Source organism: Lindgomyces ingoldianus (genome assembly GCF_010093535.1).
Source record: "Lindgomyces ingoldianus strain ATCC 200398 unplaced genomic scaffold BDR25scaffold_29, whole genome shotgun sequence".
In the NCBI taxonomy this organism is placed as follows: Eukaryota; Fungi; Ascomycota; class Dothideomycetes; order Pleosporales; family Lindgomycetaceae; genus Lindgomyces; species Lindgomyces ingoldianus.
In genome coordinates, this window is record NW_022985190.1 from 181454 (window position 1) to 199677 (window position 18224).

At 33.2% G+C, this 18224-nt stretch overlaps 3 protein-coding genes across 3 annotated transcripts; 2 read left to right on the forward strand and 1 right to left on the reverse strand.

The window, feature by feature from the left end:
- Positions 1–6851: 6851 nt before the first annotated feature.
- Positions 6852–7982, forward strand: BDR25DRAFT_358513 (uncharacterized protein; the record flags this gene model as incomplete). Its single annotated transcript, XM_033695965.1, has 6 exons — positions 6852–6879; positions 6961–7001; positions 7056–7235; positions 7293–7477; positions 7721–7783; positions 7835–7982. 6 exons carry the CDS (start codon positions 6852–6854, stop codon positions 7980–7982), a joined length of 645 nt encoding a protein of 214 aa, XP_033544239.1.
- Positions 7983–12518: 4536 nt separating this feature from the next.
- On the forward strand, positions 12519–13525 carry BDR25DRAFT_316751 (uncharacterized protein; the record flags this gene model as incomplete). Its single annotated transcript, XM_033691626.1, has 4 exons — positions 12519–12614; positions 12667–12899; positions 12939–12974; positions 13330–13525. 4 exons carry the CDS (start codon positions 12519–12521, stop codon positions 13523–13525), a joined length of 561 nt encoding a protein of 186 aa, XP_033544240.1.
- Positions 13526–13793: 268 nt separating this feature from the next.
- On the reverse strand, positions 13794–15476 carry BDR25DRAFT_358516 (uncharacterized protein; the record flags this gene model as incomplete). Its single annotated transcript, XM_033695966.1, has 6 exons — positions 13794–13823; positions 14483–14515; positions 14564–14656; positions 14707–14936; positions 15051–15282; positions 15306–15476. The coding sequence occupies 6 exons, from the start codon at positions 15474–15476 to the stop codon at positions 13794–13796; spliced, it is 789 nt and encodes a 262-aa protein (XP_033544241.1).
- Between the last annotated feature and the right edge of the window lie 2748 nt (positions 15477–18224).

The following is an 18224-nucleotide window of genomic DNA, read 5'->3' on the forward strand; positions in this document are numbered from 1 at the left end:
TCTAAACTTAGAATAAGAGTTATATCCTAGCAAAATATAAGGATTATAAGGATATATTTAAAACACTAGAAGACCTAGAAGAACTACTACTGCATTAGCCTTAGGACTATGCTATTAACTTAATAAAAAACTATAATTTAAAAACTTACAGGCTTTACTCTCTAACAAAAGTATAGAAAAAGGCCTTATAGAAATATGTTAATAGGATGTTAGTATAAGGCTATATCTAAGAAAGCTATAGCTTAGTAGCCTTAGCTGTAGTCTTTGCAAAAAAAAAAGAAGAAAAAATCTAAGTCTATTAGAACTATAAAACTCTAAATAATAACATAATTTAAGATTAATTCTCTTTACTAATTATATAAGATATTATAAACTAACTAAAAGGAACCTAGTACTTTATAAAGTTTAATATACAAGATAGATTTAATAAAATAAAAATAAGGGAAAAAGATAAGTAGCTTACAGTGTTTAGAACCCTGTAAGGACTCTATAAATTACTAGTAATGCTGTTTAGCCTAATAAACGCTCTAGCAATATTCTAGTAAATTATTAACACAGCTTTTAACCTATACTTTAATGTCTTTACTTTAGTATATCTAGATAATGTCCTTATCTACTTAAAAGATACTCTAAAAGACTACATATAGAAAGTATAAAAAGTCTTAGAACAGCTTAGAAAGTATAAACTCTACTTACAGCTCTTTAAATGCAAATTCTATGTTACTAAAACTAAATACCTAAAATTTATAATTAATAAAGAAGAAATAAAGATTAATCTAGCTAAAATATAAAAGGTACTTAAATAGCTAGAACTTATAATAGTTAAAGAAGTAAAAGAATTCCTAGGACTATTAAGCTATGTAAGATAAATAATTAGAGACTACTTAAAAATTACTATACTATTAACAAACGCTATAACTAAGAAATAGGCTATAGCAAAATTTGTCTAAACTCTAGAAATAAACAAAGCATTTATAGCCTTAAAACAAGCTATAACAGCTAAACTAGTACTAAAGATGTACAACCTACAGTTAGATACAAAAATCTACACAGACGTGTCCCTTAGAGCTAGCAAGGCCACGTTGTATTAAAAACAGAAAGACAGAAAATAGCACTTAGTTGCGTACTATTCTGCTAAGTTCTTAGGACCTAAAGCAGGTTACAGCATACCTAATAAAGAACTAAAAGCAATACTAAACGCTGTAAAAGTATAAGCTATAGAGCTACATAAAATAGTAAAGTAATTTAATGTTATAACTAACTATGTAAATTTAGTTATATTTTTAATAGTAAAAAAGCTATTACTAATGCATATAAGATAAGTAATAAAGCTTGCATAGTTTAACTGCATTATTAAGCATGTCCTAGAAACACAGAATTAACAGGCTAACACCCTTAGCTAAAGACTAGACTACTTTAATAAAGAAGAAGAAAGAACTAAGAAGTTTACACTTTTTAAAAAAACTAATAAAAAATAGATCTATAACAGGCCCTAACCTATAAAGAAATTTTATATGCTTATAGCTAGTAAGCAAAGATAAAAGAACTTAATTAAAAAATATTATAAATCCTTAATGTTTAGACATCTAGAAATAGGCACTCTCTAAAAAAAATTAAAGGCTGCTATACTATAATAAATACTAAAAGTAAAACAACTATGCATAAAGGTGCTTAAGGAATGTAACACTTGCAATAAGAACAACTTACAGAGGCATAGAACATATAAGTACCTCTAACTAATTAAATCACTAAAATTACTATAGATAATAATTATAATAGATTTTATTATAGAATTACCTCTATCTAAAGAACTAGAGATAGACAGGATGTGCAATATAATTATAGTAGCTCTAGATAAAACTACTAAGTATTTACATACTTAGCCTTTAGAAAAAATAATAACTGCTAAAAAATTTATTTATAAATTAAAACAAAACATAATATTAGTACATAGATGCTCTAAAATTATTATCTTTAATTAAAATAAGCTGTTTACTAGCAGCTTCTAGAAAGCAGTAATGCAGCACCTTAGTATAGCACATAAGCTATTAACAGCTTACTACCTGTAGACAGATAAACAGACTAAAAAAGTAAATGCAGAGATAAAAAGATATTTAAAAAAGTACATTTCTTACACTTAGAATAACTAGGTAGAATAGCTTCTAATAGCGCAGTTAGCTATTAATAATATAGAATTAGCTATAACAAAGAAAACACTATATAAGGCTAATTTTAGATATAATCTATATTTTATGTTGCACAGGAATTAACCTACAGACCTATAAAAGTTAATAGACTAGCTAACAGACTTACATTAGGTATATAAAAAGTTAGCTATAGAAGCTAGATCTAGCAGAGAAATAATAAAGAAGTATGTAAACAAATTATAACAACTAAGACTAAAAATTTACCTAGAAGATTATGTATACCTTAATACTAAGAACCTTAAGATACCTTAGCCCTTAAGAAAACTTATAGAAAAAAGAATAAGACTATATAATGTCCTTTAGACCTAGTAAGATAATTATAAGCTTAAGCTTCCCTTACATATAAAAATACACCTGTAGTTTTATATCTCTAGACTAGAAAAAGCACTTAAAGAGATTCCTTTATCTACTTAAAAATAAAAAGATAAGAAAACAAAGTATAAAGTTAAGCGCATTATTAGCAACTAAAGAAACTAAAAAAAAATTTTAGTAAAATAAAAAGAGTAGCCTACTAGTAAAAACATATAGAAACTAGCTAAAAATTTAAGAAACACGCAGCTATTAGTATAAAGGTACTTTTAAGCTTATCTAAAAGAAACTAGCTAAGCAATAAGGCACCTATATTAAAAGAAATAGCTACATTATTACTAGATAGCAGCAGCCTTTAGAGACAAGTCTTAGCTAATAACAGCTAAAAAGGAGAATAACCCTTTACTTTAGCCTTAAGAGCTTTTATCTTATCTAAGAAGGATAGATCTTCTTCTAAGTACTTTATGCAATAAGCCTCTAGCAAATCTAGTAATTTTTAGATATAATCTTATCTAGAACACTTCTTATCTATTGCCCCTAACATCTTCTCTTGCAAGCAGAGCTGTTTCTAGACCTAAGCCTGTTACTTATCTTATAACACATAGTTCTAGGCTTATAAAGCTTTAGCCTTTTAAAGAAGTGTTTCTTTTTTCTTCTCTAAATAATTTTACATAGCATTAGAAATAAAAATGTTGCATTTACTATGCTTTGTTACACACTTAATACACTTATTTAAGAATAAAGTTAACACATAAGACAACTCTAAGAATTAGTAAGCACTATAAGGCCTTATTTTTATTTAATAAAAAGGATTAAAATAACAAGTAACATAAAGACAGTAAGATAAATAAGACTAGTAAGCTATTTAGTATAAGATAAATAAATGTTAAGAATGCCTTTTAGCAGGCAGACGCTTACTTTATAAATAAACCCTTACTAACATAGTTGTGTGAGCAGAGCGGCAAGGACACTGCTAGAGAGAAGGGGCAGCGTGTTACAGTCTATAGTTAGACTAGCGTAACCCCACCAGCAGTGCTCCACAATCTAGCTAGTTTAGGGCAGGGCTTGCTTACAAACTAATTAGAGGACGCAGAGACAGCGCAGCTACCTAAGATTATAGAAGAATGCACTATTTAATAGGAGAACAGGCTGCAAGTTTAGGGAGCCTAAGGGAGCTTATAGGAGCCCCTCTTAGCAGGCTCCTATAAACTCCTGCTAACTCCTCTTAGCGTCCCTAGCACATGTATATAGTTTTTACATTAAACACTCTTTAGAAAGTGTATTTAACATTTAGTTTATTCTCTACATAGACTAAGTAGCATTTAGCTTTCTAAAGAGCTGTAATACTATTTATATATCTTGCACTATATATACCTCTAACCCTGTCTAAAAGGACTGTTTAACCCTAGCCTCCCTACTGCTGCACATAGGGCAAACCACAATCTAGTCACTCTATATTCGCCTCCATTAGCCTAATAGCCTGTACGTAGGACTGTACACCCTACCGGATTGGCCCCTACTATCCGTCCTACTTCCCCCCTAGGAATACCAGAAGACCCGAGTGCTTCACGAAGCAAGGATTGTAACACATCTTAGCCTTACAACTATACTTTTTTATTTAGTACTTATAACTCTAGACTAGAGTAGGTATAAACTTAGTTTTAAAAGCTTTATAGCACTAACTTTAAAACTATTTTAGTAATATATTAAAACTTTAAGCTATTTTAAATAAAATAATAATATTATAAGCTTACTAATAGCTATTCTTTTAAAAAAAACTACTTATATAAAAGTAAAGTATTTATAAATACTTTATAGTACTTATAAGTACTAAAACGAAAACTTTAAAACTTTTAAAAGTAAACCTTAACTAAATAGTAAAAAAAAAAAAGTTATAATTTTAAGTTACTTTTAAAAAAGTAAGCTTTTTAATTATAAACTATTTACTTTACTTAGCTTTTATAAGCTTATTAGGCTTAACTTAATAAAATAAAAACACCTTATATTAGTAGCTATAGTGCTAGTAATAATATTTTAAATTACTTAGTTATAATTTTTTAAATATAGTTTTTTTTTACTAAAGTTTTTTAAAGTTTTGTTACTAGTAATAAGTACTACTTAGGCGTAACCTGTATAGTCCCCACCGCAGGTCTGCCTAGGGCTAGTCTAAGTTACTATAATATCCTACTTATTTAATTGCAGGATTAAGGACAACCTGCAGAAAGAGGGGGGCTATGTTATAGTTAACTTAGACATGCCTTAGACTTTCCCTAGAGAGCTCTTAGCCTAGCCTTAGGCACATAACGTCCTGTCACGTGCCCTAGCACATATATATATATCCTCTCACGAACCCCTGAGTCTTCTTAAGGATTTGTCTATTAATACTATCCTGCATTCTCTCTCTGTAACCTGTGTTTCCTGCTTGATACCTCTTACAAATATAAAGTTATAGTATAGTTAATATTCTGTTACATTTAGTAGGTAGACTAATTTAGCATTAATATATATATTTTTATATACTATAATTTATTAGTTTTATTTTATTTTTAATAACTACTTTCTTACACAGTTATATGCAGTTTATGCGCTTTACTTAAGCTGCTTATTAAAAGGCTTTAGAATTACTTTTAAAGCTTTTAGCTTTTTATAAATAGTTTTTTTATCTCTAATAATAAAGTAGTTTATTATATTAATAGTGCTTTTAATAAGCACATAGATGTTTAATAAAGCTTTATATTAAGTTTTAAATAACTTTAAATTATTATAGTAGTCTTATTAAGCTATTATATAGCATTATAAATTATTAAGGTTTAAGTTAGAGACTATAAGGTTAGAACTAAGCTAAGTGCTGCTTATATAAAACCTTGTAACTTTAGGCCTCTATAGTATAGTGTTAACTAGAAGATTTTCTAGTAAGAGGTCTAGATTAATATACTCCTAGACACACTTTCTAGTTACTTATATCTTAATGTAACTAAACTAAGGCTGCTAGTTGCTCTTTTTAGTAAGCTGTATAAAGGTATTAATATTTAAAGTTATTTTTCTATATGTTAATAGTAAAAAGTTGCTTATCTAAATTAGGTAGGTCTTCTATTAATAAATAGTTTTAGCTTAGTAGATAAAAAAGTTATTATTTAGTTAATTAAGCTTAGCTAGTAAGTAATTTATAATTAATATGTTTTAGAATAGACAGAAGGTTATTATCTAGTTAATTAGGCTTAGCTAGTAAGCAATTTATAATTAATATGTTTTAAAGTTTACAGGGCCCCCTAAGCTAGATGTAAAAGCTAAATGTGCAGTAGTAACTATAGTACTAGTTAGAAGCGTAACTTTAAGCTTATAACTCTTGCATAAGAGGTTATATAGGAAGTAAGTTAACAAGGTAGTAAGATCTAAATAAAGTAAATTATACAAGTGTATTATAAGGTCTAAGGAGCTTAATAGAGCTCTAGGCTAACTATATACTGTACAAGAGAGGAGCTATGCCTAATGAGTGAATAGTGCAGTACATGGGTATGATATCGCGTGAGACACGTGCGACACTCGCCAAGCACGTTATACCCGCTGTTCTGCAAAATCGAACCAAGTAGGGAAATAACCCTCTGCTTGGATTGAAAGACGCCAATGATGCCTCAAAGGGGCAGAAATGTGTCGTCATCGAGTTCTCTTCGCCCAACATTGCTAAGCCTTTCCCTATAAACCATGTTGGATTGGCTTAGAAGCCTCCATATTCTGGCGTGATTTGCCCCCGAAAATTAGGGCTTCGAAAAGTCTTAGATCTGCACTCCAACTGCTATGCTCATTATATAATCTTGAAGTAAGCAGCTCATCAAACGTCCTAGTCTTATTTCACTCTGAACCTCTCAACCCTCCTTGACTCCCCTCAAACCCCCCTCTTCTGCCCGCATCTCCCCCTGCACAGTTGAACTGTGCCTGCTACTCTACTATACTATTGCTCTGCACCAGTACGAAAGTAAGTGTACTAGCGCAGTGCTCTCAGCCTGCACATTCTCATATTAACGCGAGCTTTAGCAGCTGTCATTTGCCGTCTTAAATGAGGAGCTAGATTTCTGTGTGATTGGCTGGCGTAACATTAAGGGGCAAACACAGCTAAGGTTAGTATGTATTAAGATTGCTTGCTTTTTCTAAGCCTGTCGCAGCTGCCATTCTTATCGCATCTTTAATTTGCTCTGTTTTACCTTTATTTATTATTCCATTTCTTAAAGTGTATTTTTGGAAGGTGGCACTCTAGTATTGCTATTAAAAGCTATTAAGCGCCCTAGTATGCTTGAAATTTCAATGGTCGCGATACTCTTGATGCTCTAATGTTGTACAATGCGTCTGAAAGCCCTCACTCTATTCTGTGTCAGCTGATCAATGTTTAATCAAAGGTGTAAATATTCAAAAATACTGATATTAAAATCCTCTAAATGGATTTTTCTAGGCGACATGCATCTCCACGCCACAGGCCCACCCGAAGATCAGGTGATATCACAAGGCTGGAGGAGCCATGACTTTGTCTCAGCCTGATGCGACAAGATTCTCCTTCACATTTTAACATCCACAATAGATGACCGCTACCTCTTCCACATCCGCAAGCGCTGTAGCTGGCCGCGTATAACACGCCTTCAGCATATATGCCTTCTTAATGCGCTCTCCTACTTCCCTTCCTCCTCAAACTCAAACCCATTGTCATCCCCATACACTCTTCCCCTCCGCGTCAGACTCTAGCCCTTTAAACAGACTCTCCTTTTAAACACACTTTCCCAGCTTTAGTCTAAATCTAGGCCCCAAAGTACCATAAGCGACATATTATCCGAGCATGCAGCAGTCGTCCTCTTCTTTTGCTGGTCCTGGGCCGACAATGTCCTGCGCTTGGCGCTGACTGAATTAGACCCTGAATGGGTTACTGAATGCCACGACAGGGATTTTAATGCCGCGCTAGACGTCTTTCAATCAACGTTGCAGACAAGAGTTAGAGGAAGAAATAACCTCTATAATAGACGTTATTATTGCACTAAGCAGCTAATGCGGGACAATCTTAAGTTAAGCAAGCAAAATAGTGTTAAAGTTAACAAGGTTACAGTTATGCCACATAAAGAGGATTTAGGGATCTAGAAAAAGCTAGGAAGGTTTGTGCTCTATGATGTTAAGGGGGTAAAAGAGTTGCCAGGGTTTAGAAGGGAGGCGCTGGAGTTGTTAAGGTTGGTAGAAGATCAGAAGGCTTTAAGGGAATGTGTAGAGCGCATGATTGAGGAGACGCTAGAGTTTCCGCCTAGAGGTTTATTTAAGAGTATGGGGGATAATCTTGACAATAGCGAGAACACCGACAGTGAGGGTGAAGGTGATGACGAGGTTCCTGTGGATGCGGAAGCTAAGAAGGCAAAAGAAGAGCAAGATAAAGAGCAGACTAAAGATTTAGCCAAGATTACAACAACTAAAATCATAGAAGCTAAGGAATTTTAGGATGTGTGGTTGCTGTGCCAAATGTTAGTAGTGTTAAAGCAGAATGCGCTCTATAAAGCAGAGATTAATCAGCTTATTACATCTAAGGAGTTTGCTAAATAGTGGAAAACAGGGAACTAAGATAATAAACGCGCTTAGGAAATCATTACAAAGAAGCCATTAAGTGAGGTGTCGTCTTAGCGTCCAGTAAGCCTCTAACCCCTCGTAGGCTCATGCTTAGTCAAGCGGGATTAAAAGATTCTAAGACAGTAATAGAGCAAGATAGCTAGTCTCTTCAAAGAGGACTCTCAAGAGTTTGTAAGTACCCTAGAAGCTGCTTGTAGCGAGGATTAACTTATTAGATATAAGCTCGACCTTGAGTTCCGTCAGAGAGCCCATGAAAGTCCAATCATCAACCCAATAAACCTGTTCTCGTTCTATTCCTAGGAGACGCTCGAGGAAATCAACGCTCAGAGCCTCGTCGACCTAGAGAGTGCGTTAGGCCTTAATGCTAAGGCATTAAACAGAACTCTGTGTACTGTTTTAGTGGACAGTGTTAATCACACTCTATATCTTACAGACAATTTATTCCTTTCGCATGTTAATTCTAGCTATTAATACCCTAGCTTAACAATTAGAAATAGGGTCGTATTTTAGCAATAGAAATTAGAAGGGACAGAAGTTGTAAAGCAGTTTTAATATTTCCTAGAACTTTAGGTGAGTTCTTTTCTTCCACAACTCCCTGATACGCATCTATAAGCCAGACAGCCACTAAGCAGGTCTTCTTACTAGGACAACTGCGCGTTTACCTACAATTATAGCAGCCAGACCTTCTGCCTCCTCTAAACCCTTCCGGGCCTGAAGATGCAGCAGCTAGAGCACTGATCCGGCGTCTGGGCTGCCTTCGACTTCTTTGATCTTAAGTACTAACACTAAAATACCCTCTCTATACAACATGGCGCTCTTTAAAGGATTCTTAGCAAGAACTATAATCTATCTTACAGCAATTTCCTAGTCTTTATTGATTCTTGTGAAATTAACCTCGCGAACCTAGCGTTCATTGGAAAAAGGCAGTTTTAGGCGAGTGTATAAAGTCTTGCATAAGCTAAGGAGGGGTCATATAGGAAGCGAGTTGACAAGGTAGTGAGATCCAAACAAAGTAGATTAAACGAGTGTATTGTAAGGTCTGAGGAGCTCAATAGAGCTCTAGGCTGACTATATACTGTGCGAGAGAGGAGCTATGCCTAATGAGTGAATAGTGCAGTACATGGGTACAATATCGCGTGAGACACGTGCAACACACCCCTCTAGCTTTAACAAAGTAAATACTAAAGTAAAGCTGTATAAAAAGAAATAATAGACTACAGGTGTACAGTAGTGCACTTAAAAGCGCAAAATAGCTAAAGAAAAAAAGTTAGTAGGCTTAGAGTTTTAAGCTAATGTTAGTAGAGTAAGCCTTTAGAGCGTTACTTAGGTAGATAGGCCTAGTTCTTTAATAAAGCCTAGTGCAAAGGCATAATACTAGCTAGACAGTTTAGTAGTAGTTTAAATAAGTGCAGCAGCGTGTTGTTAACGCCTTGTTCTGCTTTCTTTCTTTATAATATTTAATTTATTAATAGCAGCTGTGCTTTTAGTAGGACCTAGTCTAGTAAAGTTCTTAAGCTATATGTAAGAGACAAAGTTAGCGCCTTTGAAAATATTTTAAGACTTATAATTAATTACAGCAGTGTACTAAGTAGTTCTAGCTTACTTAAAGTAATTATTATTAGTCTTAAAGTCTATAGCTGCGTTACCTGTTTATAGATAAACTTTAATAACTAATAGTAGCTTATTATTAGAGCTATTATCTAGCGTGTTGCTAAGGTTATATTAAAAAACTAAGTTAATGTTAGTTTCTTTTTTAAAGTTAACCTTTAAAATAGTTTCTAAAGTTATTTTTAAAAAAAGTATATAATAAAGAGAGCCTTACTAGCGCTTTTTATGCAGCTAATTACTAGGTCTTTTATTATGCTTCTTAAGCTCTAGAAGCTTTTTTATAAAATTAATATAATTTTTATTATTTAAAGTATTATTTTATGTAATAAGTTACTATGTAAGGTTTTTAGTAGCTATAACTATTAGCAAAATAGATCTAATAGATAAATTCTTTATGCCTAATACTAAAGCCTAGTAACCTTTAGTTTAAGTAGTAAAGCAAATTAGTAATTAAGTGCTCTTATAAAGTTATCTTTAAAGTTAAAATGTATATCTTATTCTTAAAAAAGAGATACAAGACTAGTAAACATACTAGGGATATAGGCTATATTATTTAGGTTTATCTTAGTAGGTCCTTTAAAACCTTTTATAGTAAGTGTAACTATGCTCTATGCTAGTATAAAAAAGTGTTAGCTGCTAGCTCTAAGTTAGTCTAATAAAAATAAGCTTTAAATTTATTAAAAGTTAGCTAGATTATTATAAACATAAATGTCTACTCTAGTATCTAGAATCTATAAGTGCTAAAAAGAATTCTCTTTGTTATTTAGCTCTGCAGCATGTTCTTTACTTATAAAGTTTATTATAAAGCTTATAAAAGTAGCTGCTAATTACCTAGTGCTAGTTAAAGTATTAGGTAGATTCTAGTTAGTAGAATTATTAAAAGCTAGCGTCTTAGAGATTGTATTTAGATTTAGACTAAGTTAAGACTATAAGCTTTAATTATATAATTAAGTTATATAACTAGATAATTAAGTTAGCTAATAATAGTTGCTATTGTTGCTGCCTCTTTTACGTCTTCTTTCTTAGTTTAGTTAGTCTCTTAGTAGTAAAAGAAAGTCTTTGTTCTTAAGCTGCTTAGCTTCTGCTTTAAGCTAAAAATTACTGCTTATCTACTTATTATATTTCTACTAGAGGAAGGTAAAGATCTAGAACTCTTTAAGTCTTAGTTAAGAATTATTAATTTTATAATTCTTAGATTTATAGTAACTTCTATAAAAGTTGCATATAAACTGTTGTTGTTCTAGTGTAGATAAGCGTCTTTAGTATGTAGTAAAACTGCTATAAGTAACACTAAGTTGCTAAGTTAGCTATAATTATTACTAATTTTTAAAGAACTCTAAACAGCTAGTAAGAAAATTAGGTAGATCTTTATTAGTTTATTTATACTAGACTAAAATTAATTAGATAGCTGCTACGCATCTAGAGTTTACATCTAAAATTACTAACATAAAGTTATAGTGTAGTTAATATTCTGTTACATTTAGTAGGTAGACTAATTTAGTATTAATATATATATTCTTATATGCTGTAATCTATTTGTTCTATTTTATTTTTAATAACTACTTTCTTGCGCAGTTATATGCTATTTGTGCGCTCTGCTTAAGCTACTTATTAAAAGGCTCTAGAATTACCCTTAAGGCCTTTAGCCTTTTATAAATTATTTTTTTATCTCTAATAATAAAGTAGTTTGTTATGTTAATAGTGCTTTTAATAAGCACATAAATGTCTAATAAATCTTTATATTAAGTTTAAAATAACCTTAAATTATTATAGTAGTTTTTATAAGCTATTATATAGCATTATTAATTATTAATTATTAAGGTTTAGGTTAGAGACTATAGGGTTAGGACTAAGCTAGGTACTGCCTGTATAAAACTTTGTAACCTTAGGCCTCTATAGTATAGTGTTAACTAGAAGATTTTCTAGTAAAAGGTCTAGATTAATGTACTTCCAGACACACTTTTTAGTTGCTTATGTCTTAATTTAACTAAACTAAGGCTGCTAGTCACTCTTTTTTATAAGCTATATAAAGACATTAATATTTAAAGTTATTTTAGTAGACAAAAAGGTTATTATTTAGTTAATTAGGCTTAGCTAGTAAGTAAACTATAATTAATATGTTTTAAAATAGATAAAAGGTTATTATCTAGTTAATTAGGCTTAAGTAGTAAGCAATCTGTAATTAATATGTTTTAGAATAGACAAAAGGTTATTATCCTGTTAATTAGACTTAGCTAGTAAGTAATCTATAATTAATATGTGTAAAATAGACAGAAAGTTATTGTCTAGTTAATTAGGCTTAAGTAGTAAGCAATCTGTAATTAATATGTTTTAGAATAGACAGAAAGTTATTATCTAGTTAATTAGGCTTAAGTAGTAAGTAATCTATAATTAATATGTTTTAGAATAAATAAAAGGTTATTATTTAGTTAATTAGGCTTAAGTAGTAAGTAATCTATAATTAATATGTGTTAAGGTTTGCAGGGCCCTCTAAGCTAGATGCAAAAGCTAAATGTGCAGTGGTAACTATAGTACTAGTCTAGAGCGCAACTCTAGGCTTATAACTCTTGCATAAGCTAAGGAGGGGTTATATAGGAAGCAAGTTAACAAGGTAGTAAGATCTAAACAAAGTAGATTAAACAAGTGTATTATAAGGTCTAAGAAGCTTAATAGAGCTCTAGGCTGACTATATACTGTACAAGAGAGGAGCTATGCCTAATAAGTGAATAGTGCAGTACATGGGTACAATATCGCGTGAGACACGTGCGACATAAAGCGAGCTGGGCGAGGAAGCTAACAAAAATGTATAATTATACTAAGGAAGGGCGGGGAATGGTCAGGTTAAAAGTGGCCTTAGTGGGTAAGAGTTTTGATGACCAAGCAAAATTCTTTGTTAAGGTATGCGGCAGGTTGCTGTCTTTTCTAAGCTTTTCTAGCTGACAGATTATAGTTAGCCACTGTGTACTTAGCTCTTGCCGGAGATTCTAGAGGTTGCGTCCTATTCTACAGGTTCTGCAAAGTATTTGTGGATGAAACAGGGCGTATTATTAATTTAAATGCAATTAAGGTGCTCCTAACTACTACAAAGGAGACCTTCGCCCTTGTGTTCAACTTCGCAGAACAGGGCGACATACTAGGGTTTTTAGAAAGAAGATTAAGGCCAGGAGAACTAGAAAAGAACTAGTTAGTTATTTGCAGGGCGCTAAGTGGACTTACGAATAGCTTAATGACAATTCATAAGAAGGGTATTGTGCACTGGTATGTTCCCAATTGCTGGTTGCTGACGAATGTAGATGTAAGTCTAGATGCTGACAATAGGGTTTAAATAGAGACATTTATCTAAATAACATTCTGGTGACATCTCGCCGCCAAGCAGGCAAAGACAAAATCAAGTTTGACTGTCTGCTGTCTAACCTAGGCGAAGGAAAAGACATCACTACCACCATCAAGAATATGGACTCACAACCTCTCGCCAGTTCCTTAAGCATAGCTACCAGGTCTTATTCCTACACTAACTTCATAACGCTAGAAATTACTAATCACACGCAGGGCTCCTTAACAGTTGATGACATCTTTTGTGGGGCCTGCTCACTGTAAAGATCATTAATAACAGTAAGATTTTTCCGCTGCTTTGCAACAAGGATGGAAATGCCCATTACCTCGCAGGCCTTATAAGAGTACTGGAGCGGTGCTTAGATCCCAATCCGGCCGGGCGATTTGACGCGACATCTTTAGTAGTGGTGATGGATAAGATCATGGATGGCCCGTCAGGGATAGCTGCTTCGACCTACGGTGAGGAGACTGAATAGTATGATGGGAGCTACGAGCTCCCTTAAGTCAGAAAAATGTTGGAAACAGACTTAGAGTTGAACCTTAGATTAGGTTAGTTGTCATTATTAAGCTAGAAGAGGAAAGCAGATTCTAAGTTAACTGTAATGGAACTAAGCAATTAAGCTTATGTAGAAATCTCTAGTCTTAGTTTATTTATAGTCTATCTTTAACAAGGCGTAATAGTGTTCTGCTAGATGCTTATAAGCAAGAACCAACTCTTTTAATCGCACGGACATGCCCTTGTTGTTAGGCCATGTCAAGGTACGGCAGGGCTAGCTTCGCACGTCAGACTTCACTTAGTACAAATTCAGGCGATGGTTAATTATCACTACTAAGCTTAACAAGATCGCGAAGATAGGCTAAGCCCACAGTGTAGGCGTATACTAGATTAATTCCTTTAGCCGCTTGTATTAACTTGCTTATCTTAACTTGTGTAAACTTCTAAATATCTATTTTTTTTTAGTTTTAGCTTCTTGCGCTGCTAAATAAATCCGCTTTACTAGTTTATCTATGCTTAACTTCTCTATATTGTTGGATGCTCTTAGCATTAGGACTGCTAGAGAAAGATTAGGATTATCTTCAGCTGCAACACTAATCAAGACTTTAAACATTTGCTAGGCAACCTAGGAAGCCGGTGGTCTGAGGAACAGATCTGACTAAAGACATTCCTAAGCTAGATTAGTCTCCTTTAGCATAGGCAAAGGGTAACTAGTAAAAGGTCCCTTCTTTAACTAGAGAAGATCTTTAATCTCACGCTGCGCTGTCTTGTTGTCTAGCTTTGCTTAGTCCACTTTCTTGCTAAAGGGAAATTCTGTAAAAAAGAGCATATAGAGAATAGTGCCTAGCCTGTAAGTTATTGTAAGTAGTTAAACTACAAAACAGGCGTAACTAAATACTTACGCCTAAACATCTAACATGGGAGACTATAATCCTACTTTCTCTGTTTCCAGAGCTTCAAACCTTAGATCCTGTATGTCGCAAGTTGTTGTCTCCTATATCTGATACTAGTCAGTCACTGCTGGATGCGGAAACCATATATGACCAGATTTAGAGATGGAACGCTTACTCTTCAAGCACTTCGCAATCTGGAAAGCTTTGCCCTTATTAAGCTGTTAGGCATAGTTTTGAGGTGAGTTGTGACGTTAGACATAACCTTAACAATAATTTCAGCTCTATAAAGAGCTAAGAGAGTAGCCGCTATCTTGTGCCTGATCTGGAGTTTCTGTAGGCGGCTTAGCTTAGCAATAAAGCCTGTCTCCAAAGCATCCGCGAAGCTTATGTGCTGTGCCATGTCTTCTATGGCAGCATAAAGGGATCCGTCTATCTCAACAATACTGTACAGCGTCTGGATTTGTGCTATCTCCGTCATATCTTGATACAGCTTGACCACTCAAGGGAGCCCATCCGATACCCCTCTCTTATTAATGACTTCATAGAAGGAGATTTAAGAGCCTTTAAACATTCCTTTTATAGGTTTCCTGTCGGCAGACTCCTTCAACACACAGATACTTGGGTTAGGCACTGAGACTATATTCAGAGTCGTATTTAGGAGCGGCTTCAGAGACAAGATGTTGCGGCGCGACTCTGACACGTCGTCCTGAAGCTGGCGAAGTTTCTCTAGCATAGCTTTCCTATCCTTTTCATCCTCTTCCCTGGCATCTCGCATATCATTTATTTCTGTCGCTAGTGAGCGAAGAGCGTCCGCAGCCTCCGACGAGGCTCCCTTAAGCGCCATCTGAAGCCTGATCAGAAACGAACTGGTCCTGTGTGTGCGTTGATGTTCTTCGCATGCTGGATTGAGGGACTCACCAGAATCTCTAATTTGAAAGCCTTGCGGATATTATCTAGCTTTGCTTTTATTGACGTAAGCCTGTGCTTTATAGTAACATCCAACGCGATGTGCGCAATATTCCATTCTTGACATTGCATCACAAGGCTATAGACCTCCTTTAGACAGTCGCATAGTGTTTATTAAAACATAACTGTTACTGTTAGTAGTGTTTTTTAGGCGTTACTAATAGTAATAGGGTTTTATTCTTACAGAAAGAGTAAATTAAAACAGCTTTACTAGTGTAACAAGGTCGGCACGGTCAACCACGTGGCCTTCTCTCGCTCATAGAGGTTTAGGCTAGGCTAGAGACAACCGCTAGTGCTAGTGCTTACCCTAGCATTACCTATATATATATTATACTATGCGAGAATACTTAGCTTAAGTATTCTCGTGCGTACCTTTTGGTACAGTGGGGAAAGTCGTATAGTATCGGCTTGGCAGGCGGGGCGCCTACCTCATTACAACTAGTAGTAATAGTTACTGCTAAGTTAATTAATAGTAAAGCTACTGTTTAGTATAGTTACTATAGTAACTAGTGTTTTTAGAGGCTCTAGAGGGCTTAATTTTAACATAATCTTCCTAATATAGTTATAAAGATTAGTTAACCTTAAGTAAACAAGTCCTCTAGCAATCTAGTTATATTATAGCTGCAGAGCCTTAATTATAAAAGGTAATAGCTAGTTTTAATTAATTATAATAGTTTTTCTAGCTTTACTAAAGCACCTTTCACACTTATAGCTTATTATAAAGATAGATAGAAAATTAAGAGCTATCTTATATAGTATTTGTTGCGTTTTGCCAAAAGGTCAACCTCCTAGCTAGCACAGCAGAAGGATATATGTAGACGGATAGCTGTACGCGACACACCCCCTAGCTCAAACCGTGGAACGAGAGAGGTAAAACATAGTAAAACAACCTTAACACACCCTTCCTCTTTAGCCTGAGCAACAGAACTTAGAGACAGATCTAGTAAGGTAGCCTCTGTAATAAACGCACTGCCTAAATGCTCTTTGCTAAGCGTGGGAATTAAACACGCAGTGCTCTAGGATAATGCAATCCTATTAGTAGAGCAGGGGTGCGCAAATTTTTTAAGCGCTAACCATCTACACTACGCCGCAAACCAGGCTTATAACTGTTGCGTTTTGCCAAAAGGTCAACCTCCCAGCTAGCACAGCAGAAGGATATATGTAGACGGATAGCTGTACGCGACAGTATTAAATAGTGCTTACACCTAATTTAATACTACTAAGTAAGTAGATTTTTATAAATTATATTATTTTTAGCTATAACTAAAAAAATTAGATTAAGTAGTATTAATATACTACAATAGCTTATTTACTATATATGCCTTTTTAGCGCTTAAGGATTTAGTAAGAAAGTAAAGATTAACACATAAAGTCTTTATAAACTACTTATTATAGTACTTACTACTTAGTATTTTATGTTATTAACTTTTAGTAGGTATTTTTATCTCTTACTTTTACTTTTAAGCTTTATATTATGTATAGATTTTTTTTACACTTTTCTTAGATTTTTTTTAGTAAGTAATAAATAACGCCTACTTATCTTAGAACTAGATAAGGTGTAGAGATAAGTTTAAAAACATTATAATATAGTAGTATAAAATAAAAGAATTTATTATAAAAGTTATAAAATATATTATTAGCTTACTAATACTATGTTTATAAAGCTTTTTAAAGTAAAAGAACTATGCTATTTTGTAGGCTTTATAAAAGTAAATTTAAAGGTGTTAAAGATTTATAAGAGTCTGCTAAAGAGATATATATTGTCACAATTATGCACAAGTAAGGTTATAGAGCTTCGCGGAGGTCTAGTTTAATTACTACGTGAGGTATTATAGTAGGTACAAGACGTTGTGTGAGGAACAGAAAAGTTTAGAAGGAAATTAGTAATTAAATACTTAGCTTAGAAGTCTAAGCGCTTTAAGTATAAATTAAGCCTGTTCTAAGTTTAGTTAGTATTAAAGTAGTTTATGCTTAAGTTTATGTCTATGTTATGTTATATTTATGTTAGACATGCACTAATAATACTCTAGTACACGTCTAATATAGTTATGTCTAGGATCTAGAGAGGATACTGTAACAGTACCCCCCCTTTTATTAAAAAGGGAATTCTTTACATTAGTAGTTTTAGCATTAAGTTATCTTTATTAGGGTATAGGTTTAGTTTAGATAGGTATTAGGCGTAAAATTAAGTTACTACAGAGTTTTTTTATAAGGCTTCTGTAGGTTTCTACAATAGTTTATTATATCTAGTCTATTTTATAAGGTATTTATAGGTATGTTTCTTCTTGTTAAACTAGATCTATTTAACATCTTCTATAATATATTCTAGTTTATTATTTATAATAACAGGTTTAGGTAGCAGGTTTAGCTGTCTAAGTAGATAGTTAGATTTAGAGGCTGCTTAGCGCAGTAATAATATGTGGAACACAGGGTGTATCTTTATGCTGTTAGGTAGGATTAATTAGTAAGCATGCAATAAGACTATATAGGCTACTATAAAAAGGCTAAAGTTTTTTTAATTAAGTTTCTTTAATTATTAGTTTATTTAGATATTTCTAGCGTCTAGCTAGACCTTCTTGCTAGCTGCATATGCAAGGGTAAGAGTTTAGGATTAGTTTATGTACTTTTATTAAAAAGCTTAAGCCTATGTAAGCTTTTTATAAATATATTTAAATATATTTTAAATCTTATTAATAAGTCTATTTATGTTTATTACTTATATAAATTAATAAGTTAGTTAGAGGGTATTTATAAGTAGTTTAAATTTTATTTAGGGGTAGTATCTATAGTTTGCTAAGAATAGAGATACTTATGTTAATT